General features: G+C 37.6%; 1 protein-coding gene across 3 annotated transcripts in view; it reads left to right on the top strand.

The window, feature by feature from the left end:
• CCDC192 (coiled-coil domain containing 192) overlaps positions 1 to 16,682 on the top strand; it is a 197,715-nt gene that overhangs the window by 42,838 nt on the left and 138,195 nt on the right. For all 3 annotated transcript variants that reach the window (XR_001179189.2, XM_013055554.2, XM_004737430.3), the window contains exons 4-5: positions 11,267 to 11,398; positions 12,247 to 12,303. Coding sequence is in view for 2 of the 3 variants with exons in the window: in XM_013055554.2 (XP_012911008.2) it covers positions 11,267 to 11,398; positions 12,247 to 12,303 (189 nt within the window). In the remaining variant the exon portion in view is untranslated. The remainder of the gene's footprint in view (positions 1 to 11,266; positions 11,399 to 12,246; positions 12,304 to 16,682) is intronic.

Here is a 16,682-nt window from a genome sequence, read left to right as displayed (position 1 = left end):
TTCTTTCCCTGAACAACTTAGGGGTGTTATGGATTGAACTGTGCCCCTTCCAAATTCAAATGTTGAAGTTCTAACTCCCAGGACCTCAGAATAGGATTTGTTTTTGTTTTTGTTTTTGGAAACAGGATTGTTGCAGATGTAATTTGTTAAGATGAGGACATAATGGAGTAAGATGGGCCCCAATCCAACATGGCTGGTGTCCTTACAAAAAGTAGATACCTAAACACAGACATACAGGGAGAAAGTCACATGAAGACAAAGGCAGAGACCAGGGTGATGCTTCTACAAGAGATGGAATGTCAAAGATTGCCGGCAAATCACCAGAATCCAGAGGAGAGTTATAGAAGAGATTCTTCATACCTCTTAGAAGCAATTAACCCCACTAAATTTTTGATCCTGGACTTCTAGCTTCCAGAAATGTGAGACATAAATTTATGATGTTTAAGACATATAGTTTATCTATTTATTTATTTATTTATTTGAGAGAGAGAGAGAGAGAGAGAGAGAGCTCACACAAGTAGGCAGAGCAGCAGGCAGAGGGAGAAGGAGACTCCCTGCTCAGCAAGGAGCCCAATGTGGGGCTAGATCCCAGGACTCTAGGATCATGACATGAGCCAAAGGCAGCTTCTTAACCTACTGAACCACCCAGGTGCCCCTAGTTTTATAGTAACCTTAGCAAACTAATACAGAGTTAACTACACTTCCAAATTATAGGCTTAAGGAAGTCTATTTTAAGATGTACATGAACCTAGAAATGGCTAGAAATAACTTTGTAAAGGCAGAAATATTAATAAATGTAAAAGTCTGTTTTGTCTAGGATGGTGGTAGGATGAGGAATGTGTTGTTTGTTTTCAACTGTAAAAGTGAAACAAGACAAACCAAGTTCTGTGAACTAAATGTATCCTCAGACAGAGGGGTGCCTGTCCATCCCACAGGTTGAATAGGTAATTTTTAAAGTGCCTACCTCCATTATTTATTGCCAAAATATTTCACAGTTTTTAGTACTAGTCCAGATCAGCTTTCAGAGCATTTTTGACAAGGAAAACTTTTGTTTTTGAATGAAATCACTCCTTTCTCTCTAGTATGTTTTACAAGGTTTGTCAAGACTTAGTTTGTTGTTTAGTGACACTGGAAACCTTTCTTGAAATATTATTTGCTATATGTATGTGTATGGGTAGTGTAGGAGTTCTAGGAGAAAAGACAATGAGAGGAGATAAATGTGAAAATTCACATTAATTAATGGGATGGTTTTTATAACCACACTCTATGATGGATTGGGTGGATGATGAGAGAAAGAGAAGTTTTAACTGTATTTGTGGCTTACACATACTGGATAGGTCATTCCATTTATTATGAGAAGGAAGTCTGGGGAATGTATAAAATATGAGGAGTCCATTTTTAATACATTACTTTTTAGATGCCTCATATACATTCAGGTGGCACTATTAAGTAGGTTGTTGGGTATATATACATATTAGCTGAAGCTAAGTGGTTATACATTTAAAATATGGGAGTAACCAACATGTTTCAATTATGGCACTGAATGAAATCAGCTAGAGAATGAGCATAGATAAGGGACAAGACCCAACTCTTAGGTTTCAATATTTAGAGAAGTAAAAGAAAAAAAATATGTAACCAAAGAAACTGAGAATCAAGAAGAAATCCAGAGAACCATAAGAGTGTTTTAAGTGTTATAACATTTATAACATTTTACTGGGAGGTTGAATAAGATGACTAGAAACTTGTCCATTATGTTTGCTAAAATGAGGATCATAAGTAACGTTGGTAAGATCAGTGTCAGTAGATTAGTAGAGGGCAGAAGGCAACTGAAGAGAGATTAGAAGAGAAATAAAATTCAGTGCCTGGGAAGTTTTTTCTTATAGTTTGAGAGAGAAAGAGAGGGCACACCAAGGATGGTGAAGTGAGAGAATTCTGAGAATCTGTTTTAAGACTCAGGACATAGAGGTGTCTCTACTTCCTAGTTAAGAAACCAGCTTACGCTCTCTTTAAGCTAGTTTGTGTTGGATTTCTGTAACATAACCAAAATGGTTCTGACAAAAAGAGGAATTGGTGACATACCTGAAACTCGAATTCAGTACACACACACACCCCCACAAAGGAATACCCTCTAGCCTTTTTCTTGACAATGGCCATGGAAGAAAAGGACATAGAAGGTTCCCAGAGGTTAGAAGCAGACTCAAACCCATCAGAAACGTCACTCACTGCACAGTCAGGACTGGCCTTGTTATCACTGGCCAATCCTATGTGGTGTTTGCAATGGTCAGTGACAACTGTATGTTGTTTCCCCGTTTCCATTTCTTTAAAAGGGGAATTAAATTATGACTGTGCTCTTTTTAGGGAGGGTATTTTTTTTTTCTTATTAAATCCTTAGGCATTATGTCATGATGAATGTCATCTACATGTGACTCAGGGTAGAATACTCATAATTTGGAGATCTACATGTGGAGCTAGATGCAGTAACTTGATAGAACTCCTGGTTATCTCCTCTTGGGGGAGGGGTGAGTGCCTTTTTGGACTCATGGAGAATAGACACTTCATCCTGTGCTGGAGCACTGTGGGAAATGCATATTCTTATGACCACGGTATAACTGTGCTTAATATCCAGAGGCTTGACTTTAATTTAATTGGCCTCTGTTTTTGTGTCTAACTTTTCTGGAGAAATGTCTTTCCTGGCTCCAATCTTATAATAATTCTGTGGCTGTCACTTATAGTCAAAGAAATGATCATTGAGCACATGACCTAGATTCTAGTCTAGTCCATTATTTTTTTCTAGCTATTTATGATATACAATTTCCCTGATCATAAGGACTAATCCTGGGGAAGTCATATTAACTAAAATGGGCCAGAAAGAGTCCTTGTTCAGTGTGTTACTGGAGGACAAACTGTCTTACCATTGAGGTCACGAACCTGGAAAGCTATGGGTAACTTTTTTTTTTTTTTCCTTACTGTGTGAAGAAAGCTTGTCTGCACTGGGAAATAATAAGGCCAATTCATACCGGATACAGAGGTAAAAAGAGACAGAGTATGATGGCTTCTGAGTTTGTACATCTAGCTGGGAGTGAAACCAAAATCTACTTCTGGCTCCCCAATTATATAAGCCAATATTTTTTTCTTTTCAACAGAAGAGTGGGAATATTCTAAGAAAGTGACAACAGTGTAGGTAGGCAATTATTTTAAGAAAAGCCATTATTTTAGGCCGTCAATGGACATTTTTTGTTCATGAGAATTACTATTAACATGTTTACATGCTAACCAAAACCAACCAGAAGGGGTGAGATAGATAATGCAGGAATGGATGGGGGAGGGGTGTGGGGGGGCAGAAATGACAGGGCTGAAGGCTTTGTGATCAAGGAGATGGGATTCAAAGCCTATTGAAAGTGCTGGGCTTTGTTAGAAGAATATATTCTCCATTTGTGTAATAAAGGATGCCTTCCCCTCTTAGAAACAGAAATCCAATTAAAGTAATGTAGTAAGGCCAGCATGGGAGAATACGTTTTAAGGTGAAGCAATTAACATTGGTTAATTCAGTGGCTCAAGAATGTCACCAAGATCACAGGTGTTACCCATTCTCACTCCACTATCCCCTGTGCCATATTTGTAGGAGATGTGCTGCAATTTCAAGAATGAAATGCAGCCAAAAGATACCAAGAAAAAGTGATGTACTTCCTCCTGTGTGTCTTTAAAAAAAAAAAAAAATCTGGTAAAATCCTTTTCCTGGGGCTCCAGAGGCCTCTCCTGGGTGCAGGCCCGGGCCTAAAATAATCTTATATACCTGGGAATGAGACCAACATAGCTGGCTTAGTTTAATTGTGATTCATTCCCTGGGACTAGACAAGGCCAAGCTCCCCTAAACACATGGCTACTAGCAAATCCAAATTGGGTGCCTGGTAGCAAGGGATAAATAGGTAAGCTGTTGGGAAATGAATAAGCAGTGTCTGCTGCAGTAAGGTTCATATCCTGGCTGGTGGGAAGGGGAGGCAGCTTCTGTTCTTTCAGTAAATTATTGATGATGTGGTCATTTGGGGCTGAGGGGTGGGAGTGGAAATCTGAGGAAAGAGAACGTAAGAAATGATATTTGAGGAAAGAATAGAGCATAATAGTATCTCAGAGAAGAGGAAATGCACTTTACTAAGAGAAAAATAGAATGACGGTTTGATTTCAGGTCAGCAGTACTCAACCCTGAGATCTGTGTTCATGAAGTTAAACTGAAAGCAGTCAATCTAATTTTGTCATTTTTTTTTTTTTTCCTAATAGCATTCCATGAAATGGTGTGATGCTAATAATTTTCATGACCACTGAGAGCTGACTAGAAAGCCATTGTATTTTTACAGAGGTGAAGTTCATATAGCACACAATTAACCATCTTGAAGGACACAGTTCAGGGGCATTGAATGGATTTCAGAAGGTTGTGCAACCACCACTTCTCTCAAGTTCAACACTTTTTTGGGCACTTGGGTGGCTCAGTTGGTTAAGCATCCTCCTCTGACTCAAGACATGATCCTGGAGTCCTGGGATAGAGTCCCTGGAGACTGTATTTTTCTTTTCTTTTGTGTCTAAGTACTTTCTGATTTCTCTTGTGATTTCTTCTTTGACTCACTTACTCTTCAAGAATGTGTTGTTTATTTCCATTCATTTTCAAAGTTTCCAGTTTTCCTTTTGTTATTGATTTCTAGCTTCATTCCATTCTGGTTGGAGAAAGTACTTTGTATCATTTCAATTCTTTTAACACTATGTCTAACATATGGGCTATTCTGGAAAATGTTCTAAATGCACTTGGGAAGAATATGTATTCTGCTGATGTTCCCGATTTGCCTTTATATATGTCTGTTAAGTCTAGTTAGTTTTAAATGTTGTTTAAGTCCATTTTTTTAGATGATCTATCCATTATTAAGAGTATGGTATTGAAGTCTATTCTATTCTATACTATTCTATTACAGTTCTACTCTATTCTATTACTGTTTACTGCCACTATCCCTCCCTTGAATTTTGTCAATTTTTTTTTTCATATATTTGGGGTGGTTCTATTGTTTGATGCATGTATGTTTGTACATTTGATGAACTGACACCTCTTTCAGTATATAATACCCTTCTTTGTAATTGGTGCTAATTTTGACTTAGCATCTATTTTATCTGTCACCAGATACTGGCTACTATTTGTATGGAATATCTTTTTTTTTTTTTTTTTTTTTTACTTTCCACCTATTTGTTTCTTCAAATAGTCTGAAGTTAGTCTGTTGTAAGCAGCATATAGTTGGATAATATTTTTCATCCATCCCACAATTCTCTGTCACTTAATTGGTGAGTCTAAACCATTCATTTCTATTTATTTTTTTAGAGATGTGATTTATTTATTTCAGAGAGTGAGAAAGAGGGAGAGCACGGTGAAGAGTAGAGGGAGAGGGACAAGCAGATTCCACGCTGAGCACTGAGCCTGACTTGGGTGGAGCTCAATCTCAGGAACCCCAAGAACATGACCTGAAACCAAAATCAAGAGGAGGATACTCAACCAACTCAGCCACCCCCTCAACCATTTACTTTTCAAGTACTCCTGATAAAGAAGCACGTACTTCTGCTACTTTACTATTTGTTTTCTATAAATCTTACATCTTTTTTTCCTCAAGTCCTCCAGTGCTGCCTTCTTTTGTGCTTAATTTTTCCTAGCATACCATTTTGATTCACTTTTGGTTTTTTGCATCTTTTTTAGTTATTTGCTTCTATAATGTGTATGCCAGTATGCCTTGTTTAGTGTCCCAGAGGTCCCTTAAGTCCATTCCTTTCTCGTCATTCTTTTCTTTCTGCTCCTCAGACCAGGCAATTCCAGTTGCTCTACCTTCAAGTTTGCAATTTTTTTGTTTGCCTGCTTATATCTGCTCTTCAACTCTTCTAGAGAATTTTTCATTTTAACTACTTTGCTTTTCAACTTCAGAATTTTTACTTGTTTTTTTTCTTATAATTTCTATTATTTTATTCCTATCTCCTATCTGCTCATAAGTAATTTTTCTGATTTCCTTTACTTTCTCCCTTTCCACGGTTTCTTTCACCTCTTTGAGCATATTTAATATACTTGATTTAAAGTATTTGTCTAATAAGTCCAAAAGTCCAATGTCTGAGTTTCTTCCAGTACAGTTTTCATCAAGGTGGTTTGTGTGTGTGTTGTGGGGATTTTTTGTTTTGTTTTGTTTTTGGTAAATGCACCATACTTTACTTTGTAAGCTTTGTAATTTTTTGTTGAGAACTAGACATTTTGAATACTGCATTATGATAACTCTGGAAATCAGATTCTTTCCTGACCTTAAACCAAGAACTGCTGCTGTTGCTTGTCAAGGACTGTAGTTGTATATTTGTTTGGTTACTTTTCCAAATTAACTTTCCAAGACTATATTTCTTCTCATATATGATCATTGAAGTCTCCTGTTCCATTATCTCTATAGTTACAAAGGTGACCTGACAGATTTCCTGGAGTGCCAGTCTCTTTCTTCACCCATTATTTACTGGGATGCTGCAGGTGTTCTACTAGACTCCAGAGTTTGAAATGGTTGGCTCTACCAGGTCTTGCCAGCTCAATACTTATTTAAGTGGAAGGACCTATTCCTGGAGCTTCCTACTCTGCCATCTTCAGTGAAGTCCAAGTTGTTTTGCTTTAACCACTATCTTGAATACAATTCTAAAATATATCAGTACCCTTTGACCCTGTCAATCAACTGCACAATGGATAAAATTTACCTTCTTTCACTTTTAGCTATAATACTTCTTTAATGCTCTTTTATGGAACATTAGGATAAATATTGGAAATTGATTATTTTTAGTGTATTTACATAGCCTCAAAGGTATAATATGGATGTTGCCTCTCTGTTTTCTATAATTCTTAACACAAATATTATTCATACTTTTAAAGTCATCTATTGCCTCCAAACTTGTTAAAACCATAGGCAGAAGGAAAGGTACCTGTTTGTCAAAAAGAGTCAGAAATTGAACATTAGCATTCCAACACCATGTGAACCTGTTTCAACAAAGTAGATAATTAGGATATATGAAAATTGGTCATTTAAAGAAGATATATATTTCTACTCTCTTTATGTAAGCAGATACTGACACTAATTGGACTAAACTGTCTCCATGCTCCCCAGAACAATTACTCTGTAAAACCAAGTGGTTTTTATTAAAAAAGAAAAGGAAGCAACAAAAAAGAAGCAATGCCCAAAGTCCCCAGAGTTTAAAAATTCAATTATGATATCTTGTAGGGTAACTTTGGGTTTCCTCTTACTTACTTTGATGCTTTTTTTTTTTTTCCTGTGTCATAATTTGAATTTGAATTTAGGCAGCATTCCTAAAGGCTTCCTGAATTGAAAATTAGACTTTAAAAAGTCCTAAAACCCCCATCTAAACAAGGGCATAAATTCAAAATGGCAACTAACATGTTGTGACTCAGCAATAGAGCACAGTCGTTCAGGCAGTGCTTAAATTTAGAGAAAAAAAAAAAAAAAACCTCTGATGTCTAACGTTTATTTTATTTCATTTTATTTCCCATCTCTTTTTTCTTCTATCCTTTTGGATTATCAGTCTTATTTGACAGGCTATTTTCAAAGAGAGCTCAGAAATATTGTCTTAAGCCGATAAACATTTTCACCACTATAAAAGGGAATGCAACAGGAAATTATTAATTCTTGCCCCCAATGTATCTATATGTGGAAGAAAAAATAATATTCCTTTATTCTGCTGTTGTAAGGTGATGGTACATACATATGAGAATTAAGTTTACAAAGTTAATAAGTAGAATGATCTTAGCAAAGATTTTTCCCAGCCAATTTGACTACGTATTGTAAGTTTTGACAGAATTCTCCATTCATCCTTCTGGGGAATTATAATCTAGTTTGAATACATATGACTGGAGAAATACCCTATAAAAATAGAGCAAAGTAGCACGTAAAATTCTATTATGGTTACCAAGGTCCTAGTATTAGTGAGTTGTAGGATTGAGACTAAAACATAGATCTCTTGACTACCAGTCAAAGTTCCTTAGAGGAAAGCTAAGCGTGAGGTAAATATACCTGAGTCAAAGGGGTATTCAGACAGAGGAAAAGAAAAAAGATGGTATTGATGTCTATGAAAAAAAGAAGCAAGATGTTAGGACATAGTTCTCAGGTCTTAGAATAAAAGAAAATAAATTTCTTTCAGGTAAATAGGTAAACATGCTGAGAAAGAATGCTGAGGGTCATGTAGTTAGGAGAGGATGGAGGGGGGTGGTGCTCAGATCATAGGCCTCATCTGTGCAGGCAGCCTTAGCATTAGGGGGTTTGGATATAATATAGAACCCAGAGTTGGAGGCAGACCAATGTAGACCCAAATCCAACATCTTCTTATTAGCTGTGGGCAAGCTAATTCACTCCAAAAAGTATCTAGTTCCTCATTCTTTAAAATGGTGATAATTAACAAAAAATAAAAGCAAAACTCCTTATAGAGTTTTGAACAATGGACTAAGGTAATTTATGTCAAGAAGTACCCCGCAGAATTCGTGGTAAGGTATAGCTACTAAATAAATGTTAATTACAGCTGCTGTTCCATAGACTTGACTTACTTGGCCAAGAGCTTGAACTTTGGAATCAGTTAGTATACCAAAAGAATGCTTATGGTAACAAGTAACAAAAAATTCAATTTCTAAACAATAAGGAAACTTATTAGCTCACTCTCAGTGAGTCCAAGGTAGGATGTGCTTCAAGATTATTTGAGAAAACATTTCAATACTGTTGTCCACCCTTTAATCAGAGTGTTGCTTTACCATATACTGGTTTCCTTGATGTTTATAGGATGATTATAGTAGCATTCATATCTGGTAGGTAAGAGAAAAATCCTTCTCCAAATCATCAAATTTCCTCCTGTGCAGTGTGAGGGGTCCAAATTAGTTCACCTCTCTTCACATACTTAACTGTGGCCAAAGAAAAGCCAGACTCTACTTGGTTTAGACCTTGATTCCTGAACCAATCAGCAGCAAAAGGAATGGGGTTTTCATGATTCTCAGGCCCTGCTTTAGGAGTTGAGGTCAAATTTGGGTTTAGGGAATCAGATCCAATGTCGGCTGCTGAAAGCTTGTGTTCCAACACTTACTTGCTTTGCCCTTGGGCAAAGGACAACCTTACACAACTTTACTGAACTTATTGAATTCCCTTACCTGCAAAATGGGTAGGAAGCAGAACTGAGATAAATAAAAGTGAAAACAAAAGTTTCTGCAGAGGGCTTGATAAGTAGTTAGCACCCAGTAAATTATTAATGTCATTTTTATTCACCGATGTATTTTCATATTATATAATAGTTCTAAAATGGTCTGCCTTTTCAGGTAAATTGTGAGTTTTTTGAGCATAGAAGCAATATCACTCTCATGTGTTACCTCTAAAGTTTTACATATAATAAGTGTTCAACATATTTCTTTAACAAATGAGTGAATAAATGAATATCTCTTGAGTGAACAAATAAAAGCCTGAAAACAACAGAACGTAGATTTAAAAGAAAGACAACCAAATGGTGACTGGTCAATGAAAGGTCAGGGAGGATAATGAGAATAAAATAGGCCAGCCTGAGAAAAACTGTATTTGAGAGAAAAAATTGCCAGATTTAGTGAGGCCTTTCCCCCCGAACACTGGAGTGGTTGCAGGAAGTAAGTGAACTGAATGCAACTCGAGTTTAGGACAACTGGCTCAAAAATGCAGTGATGTCTTCAGACACGTTGTTTTATAATTTGATAAATAATAAATGTTTGAATAAAATCCCTATCAATACTTACTATAATCTAGAGGAGGTAGAAGAAAGTATAACAATGATAGGTACTGAGTACAGGATATGTTTTGAGCATTATTCTAAGTATCTCTCTTATATAAACCTATATAATCCTCCAAACAAACCTGTGAGGCAAGTACTATTCTTTTCATCTCCATTCCCATTTACAGATTGGAAAATCAAGCTCAGAGAGACTGAGAAACTTGCTTAAATCCCACAGACAGTAAATAGGAAAGTGAGATATTTACCCCAACGGTCTGACTCAAGAATCTGTATGTTTAGCCATTACACCGTACTGTGGAATAAATAGAAGGGTGCCTAGAAAAACCAGGCTCCATCTCTAAACTATCATGTACTTTAGAGTTAAATGCATCACTGTCTGTGAGGAGCACTACGGGTCTCCCATGTCACTGAGAGCTGAAAGGTGTAGCTAGCCGTTGATCACGTACGTGCCCCTCTGGTCCTCCACATTGCCCTTCGGAATCTCCAGTGAATAACACAACGGCTGTGGAGAGTGACAACTAAACAAATAACTGTAAAGTGAATAATTGCGAGGATGAGTGGATTTGGATCTATGCCAGGGTATATGTGATATGCCCACTTCATTTCCATGGAGACCAACCTCTTCATGCTTCTGCTTCCACATTTGGTAAACTGTCTTTAAAAACTTGCTGCACTTTTCAAGATGAGACAGTAGGCTTCACAGTGACCCTTGGAGTCATATGAAAGAGATATTTAAAGATAGTTCATGCCTCCAAGGACACACTGGGAACTGGAATGAATACAAGGTGTGTGTCCCTTTCCAGAGGCTCTTTCAGAATTGTTGCTGAGCTATAGGGAAAATGCACAATAAGCTGTCTGAATGAAAGGAAATGCTAGCCCAGGGGCTCTCCAAGGGAATTAAGGAATGAGGCACTATCAAACTACCCTTTCTTCAAGAGGCAACCGCAAACAGTAGAATGAAGACCGTCACCCGCAGACATTTTCTGCTTATGTTTTAGCATAGATCTACCTTCAATCAGACTTTACCTTGAAATTCCTGCATTTCCCTTCAGCTGCTTATATGGTGAATATTCATGGCTGTCAGAATCCCTACTCTTTCTAAAGAGCTATAGTCCCCCAAGAGTTCCAAGAACAACATACAAGCCAAAATTCAGATTTCAGCTGTACAAATAGAGTATAATCTTAAAACGTAAGAAAGATGAGTGTTGAGCTTGTTGCTCTAGAAATTGCTCTGCCTGTTATAACCATGTAGTCTCATCTCTTACACCAAAAGATCTATTAATAAAAATAAAATCAACATTATTTCCTTATCTTTCTATACTAATCTTTGTCAGCTATGAGGAATATTCCAGAAAGCATTATCATATTTAATAGATATAAGTGGTATGCAAAATATTTATAATTAGACTTTTAAAAGGAGCTTTAAAAAAAATCACTGTATTTGCACGCCCTTACTTACAAGAAGTGTCTTTAGCTTGCAGCCTCTGAAGGAACAAAAGCAAAACTACTTGAGCAAGTTTCCTGGCTAGAGGAGAAACTAGAGACTCTGAACCATAAGGAAGATAGTGGGGAACCATATGAAAAAATGGTTCTTGCAAAAGACCAGGTATGTTGTAGAAGAAAAAAATAACCTTTCTCTTAAAAAGTTACCTGAACTTATATGAACTGACAATTCTGTAGTCCTTTCTGGATAGGCTGGAAGTTCGTATTTAAATTCAAGATGGCACATAAAAATATGTATTTGGTAAATGTAATTGTATTTCCTGATGAATATTCACATATAAAAATTAATTTTGTTAGTGATATTTTAAAAGTTTGTTTGATATGGAGCCTCTTGGACCATATTAGCTGAATATTCTACTTACTTGTAAGTGGCATGAACTACACAAATGTTTCCTTGTTTTTCAGGTTGAACTTAATCAATGAATAGCTTCTGTGGAGTAAAATAAATAGATCAGGAAGTTTGCGTGCACTTAAATCAATGATAAGAAGTTAAAAATCTTGGACTCTCTGGGCATTTATGTAAAAATTTTTTTTTTTTTTCTTGTTCAACTCAAATGGGTTTGTATCCATTTTTGGTATATATATATATTTTCACACAAAAACATATCCATATGTTCCAAAGGTAGGTATAAACCCATTTGATCCTACATATATATATATGTAATATAAAGTAGGTCAGCAATACCTTCAATACATCAAGCAAACATTATTTTCTCACTCGTTTCCTAAATCTTAGCATATCTGTGTTCTTTGTTGTTGGGCTCTTCAATAGATTGGACAAAAGGTAGGGATAGGAGCAAGGATTTCTCAATGATGATTTCCAAAGTATGTAGGCAAGTTAGTGCTGCCATTCATAGGATTTGAGAGCTAGTATCTATTTCTATCTGGAATCTTTTGAAAATGTAAAAGGAAGAGTTATACTCTTTGTTTCTAAACTTTTCTCCTTTACAGTGCATTGAGAAATTACAAGCTGAAGTAAAAGCTTCCCAAGAGCAACTTACAGCCCATGTAAGTGGTTTTCTCCTTTTTTAATCCCTTATCTTACATCACGGTTATCCTGGGAATGAACAGTCAGTCATTTTTCAGAAGTTCTAACTATTGTCTTTCTGCTGCATACAAAATCACAAGTCTAAGAATCAGTATTTTTACTGCCTATATGAAGTTGCTTTCCATAAATAGAGTGCTGATTTCTGCTGATGGTAAAAATTATAAAATTGATGTGTTATCTATAACCACATGGTCTAATCAGGGACCACCAGGATAAGAGAACAAGAAACTAAGGGTTTAGTGAGTGAATGAAAGTGGAAATGATTGGCACATTGAATACAGGCTTAGAACAGTGTTGCTTAAACTTCAGTGTTTCGAGAATTACTTGGGAAACTTTTAGAAACAAACTGCCTGGAAATTCTGATTTCTGCATGCCTTGGGTAGGACCTGAGAATTTGTACTTCCAGATGATCCTAGATTCAGGTGATGCTGATGCTGCCAATTTTGGACCACATTTCAAGTAGCACTGTATTGTGTGCATTCATTCTGCCCCAGTCTAGTAATTCTTGGGACAGGTGACCATAAGAGATGCAGAACTGTTCATTTTCCCTACAAGTACTCCACTGAGAGAGGCTGTATGAAATTCTAGGGTGTCTTTCTTTCTTTCTTTTTTTTTTTTTTTTTAAAGATTTTATTTATTTGACAGACAGAGATCACAAGTAGGCAGAGAGCAGGCAGAGAGAGAGAGAGAAGCAGGCTCCCTGCTGAGCAGAGAGCCTGATGCGGGGTTCCATCCCAGGACCCTAGGGTCATGACCCGAGCCAAAGGCAGAAGACTTAACCCACTGAACCACCCAGGCGCCCCTCTAGGGTGTATTTCATTGACACTTTGGCCTATCTTCACTCAGAGAATGAACGAGCATCTCCTGCCACAAGATCCTTGCATGTTCCACACACATAAACCAGTTGTCACCCTGCCTCTGTCCCTTCCCAAGGATCTGAACAATTCTGATATTTTACAAGTTTCCCGGAAGACTTGCTCACCCTCTTTTCAATGATTTCTTCTATCATATGTTGGGCGCTGGGGGAGGACTTCCTGATTACGTATATTAGCTGGTCATGTTAAACGGCTAATCTGAATAACAACAAGGTCTTATACTATCTGAGACCTGAGAGACTACTGTCCAGAAGTCCTACAGAAATAACTGCAAAATAACAAATTCTCATCACCATCCCTTTGATATTTGAAATAAGCTAATCTGGATAAATCATGGTAATTGACTGAGGGCTGGGTATGGAGAAAGAAAAGCTAATGTGCTGTGGCGGTTAGCAGAGCTTTTAGCTTTAACTTCAGAACTCTTTTGGCCTTGTATGCTCAACTGACCAAGCGTGAAAATGATTAAGGCCTGCATTTGTGACATGGTGACATATTCAGACAGCAGTATATCTCATTAGCTCAGTTTTCTGTTGCAGATGCCACCCTCTGGTCCCACCCCAGTCTGCCCCTGAGGGTGCCAGATAATGACTATTGTCAGAGAAGTCTTCTCATGCCAGACTGATACTGGCTGCAGGCCATTTGCCCAGGGTGGGTTTAGCTCAGAAATTTGTTAAGGAGAGCAGATTGTTCACTAAGGTTCTGATATTAGCTTCCAGCGTCCCTTCATGCAAAGCGGATTTAAAAAACAAAACAAAACAAAACCATAGTCACAAATGCCTTTAGGAAATTCCTGGGGTGTCTTCTTCCATTGCCTAGCTTGTGGGGAGTCTATTCCTGCACCATGCTGGTCCTGGCCTGGGCTTGTCTGAACTGGGATTACTTTCTTGTATTAGGGTATGGATACCCACAATGGAGATTTCTGCTATGTAACTGCTCAAAGTTAGGTTTTAATAGAGCAGGGTGGTTGCGAAAGCTTTGCTTCAACCCACCAAGAAGATTTAAATGAAAATATTAATAACAGTGTTTATTGAGAGTAGATTTTGTGTCTATTATGTGATAGGTGCTTCATATATTTTCTATTTTAAGTCTCAATACAACTCAACAAGGTGGGCATTATTTTTCAGGTAGGAAAACAATATTAGAGATTAGATCACTTGTCACACATGTCAATTCTACCCATGCTTTTGCAAGCACAATTTGCTGTCTCTCCAAATTGTATTCTCTACATGCCATTTCAGGTATCAAATGGTGTTTATAGAAGTTCTTTCTGCAAGCTTGTCTCTCTATTCACTCTGAGTGATTCATCAGTACATAATGCTGCAACTCTCACTTCCATGCAAATAAACAACCCCCTCCACCCCCATCAAATTCTTTCGATCCTAATCATCCCCTAATTAAAGCTCCTTAGGACTGTAATAATTTCTTAAAACATGGTTCCTTGAAAATAACCTTCCAAATGATGTTAATAGGTATTCTGGGGGGAAAAAAAATTGGGAGGGGCACTGGAAATGAAGTTAAGTTAGATGGGTTTAGTTACTGCAGGATTTATCAGTGTATAATCAATCGCCAAGAGAGGATCATATTATGTTTTCTTCCAAGGGTGTTTGACCATGAGTGCACAAAGGTTTAGAGACTGCTAGCATATTGCATCAAATTAAAGCAGTATGTTTGCTACATATGACTTAAGTATCTTGCTGACACCTTAGGCTCAGCATACACAAGGTCAAATTTATCATCTTCTAATCCTATCTCTTAAATATGTCCCTCTTTTTGGATCCCCACAATAGTGAATAATATCACACCGCTGTCTTTTATTCTACATCCAAACTACCAACCAGTATTAAAATCCTACCTCTCTCTGCCTCCATCCACCATTTAGTTAGTTGTCAGGCTATGGATATGTTTTTGAAAGTTTTCTCACTTCTATGTCTTCTATTCCATCATACTGTCATATCCCTAACTCTTTCTCACCATCTTTCATCTTATTGCTACTGGCCCCCCAATATTAACATATTCAGCTTCAGAAGCTCCTGCTGTCTGTCCCCCTAACCCAAATCACAATGTAATCCTCTTGCTCTCACAACATCAAATCCTGTTTGCAGAGCACGGAAAGGGTAAAACTCATGTGTGAAGATGCGGGGTGGAGGCAGAAAACCAAACAGAGACAAAGAGTAATGTTCAAAGGGAGGATGAAACCTACTGGGGCAGCAGAATAGAGAACAGGGATTGAAGGACCAAGGTGGTCAGAAAAGAACTCTGTAGATGGGGTGAGGGTCCTTCTGGGATAGGACACTAGTAGGCTCCTGGGAGTTCTAGGGATGCCTAATATTAAGAAATAACTGTTAATCTCAGGAAACAAAATGAGGGTTGCCGGAGGAGTGAAGGAGGGTGGGAGGGATGGAGTGGCTGGGTGATGGATATTGGGGAGGGTATATATTGTGATGAGCTCTGTGAACTGTGTAAGACTGAGCAATCACAGATCTGTACCCCCAAAACAAATAATACATTCTATGTTAATAAAAAAAAAATGATTAAGAAAAATGTTAAAATGTTAAGAAAAAAAAACCTAAAAAAAAAAAAAGAAATAACAGAATATTAATAGGAATTGTCAGGCAGTATATATTTGAATCCCCCTAAATGTTTAGGAATCATGTATAAAGCTTGGAATTCCTTTTTGGGCTGTGCGTCCTCAATGTCACACTACTGCAGGATGTGACCCTGTAGTAGTCTTCTGGTTTCCCTGCCTCTGCTGTGTAAGAGATTTCCAAAGGACCATTCCTACCCCAATCTCTCCACTCTTACCCTACTCCAACTCTGACCCCCCCCCCCCACTGAATAAGCTAATAAAATGGCACTTCTGTCTTCTTTATACATCCCATGCCAGCTGATGCCCTGTGAGTTTACTCTCTGTGTTCTCTTGGTCTGGACTATTCCTACCTCTGCTCTTTATCCAAATAATTCTTACTCTTCTTGCAAGACTTGTATCAGGGATAAACCTCTTCCTTAGCCCCCAGGTTACTTTCTTTGGACTCCCATAACCTCCTGTATATACATCTATTTTAGCTCAAAATAATACTTTTTGTTGATATTATCTGTTCATATATCTGTCCCCTACTAGACTCAAAGGTCATTGAGGGCAACATCAAGAGCGTGTCTCTGTAACTATCACTGCAAGTACAGGGCTAGACACATTACAGCCACTCAATATATCTGCTAAACTGAAATGAATTTTACTTTGATCATGTCATTTCGCCCATTTCAAAGCCTAGAGTAAGACAATGGTTGCCCATTACTCCAGAATAAAGTCCAACCTCCTGACTATGGCATTTATCACACTGAAAATGAGGCTCTGACCCCCTTCCCCGACTTCTCTGTATCACACAGCCGTATCACACATCTGTGACTCCAAAAATGCCATGCATTCCTGCCCTAGGGGTTACGCTTGTGGTTTCTTTCAATCTGGA

This window comes from Mustela putorius, unplaced genomic scaffold (genome assembly GCF_011764305.1).
Source record: "Mustela putorius furo isolate JIRA1106 unplaced genomic scaffold, ASM1176430v1.1 tig00000145_pilon_pilon_pilon, whole genome shotgun sequence".
In the NCBI taxonomy this organism is placed as follows: domain Eukaryota; kingdom Metazoa; phylum Chordata; class Mammalia; order Carnivora; family Mustelidae; genus Mustela; species Mustela putorius.
The sequence above is the reverse complement of the archived record's forward strand: the minus strand, read 5'-3'. Positions and strand labels throughout refer to the sequence as shown.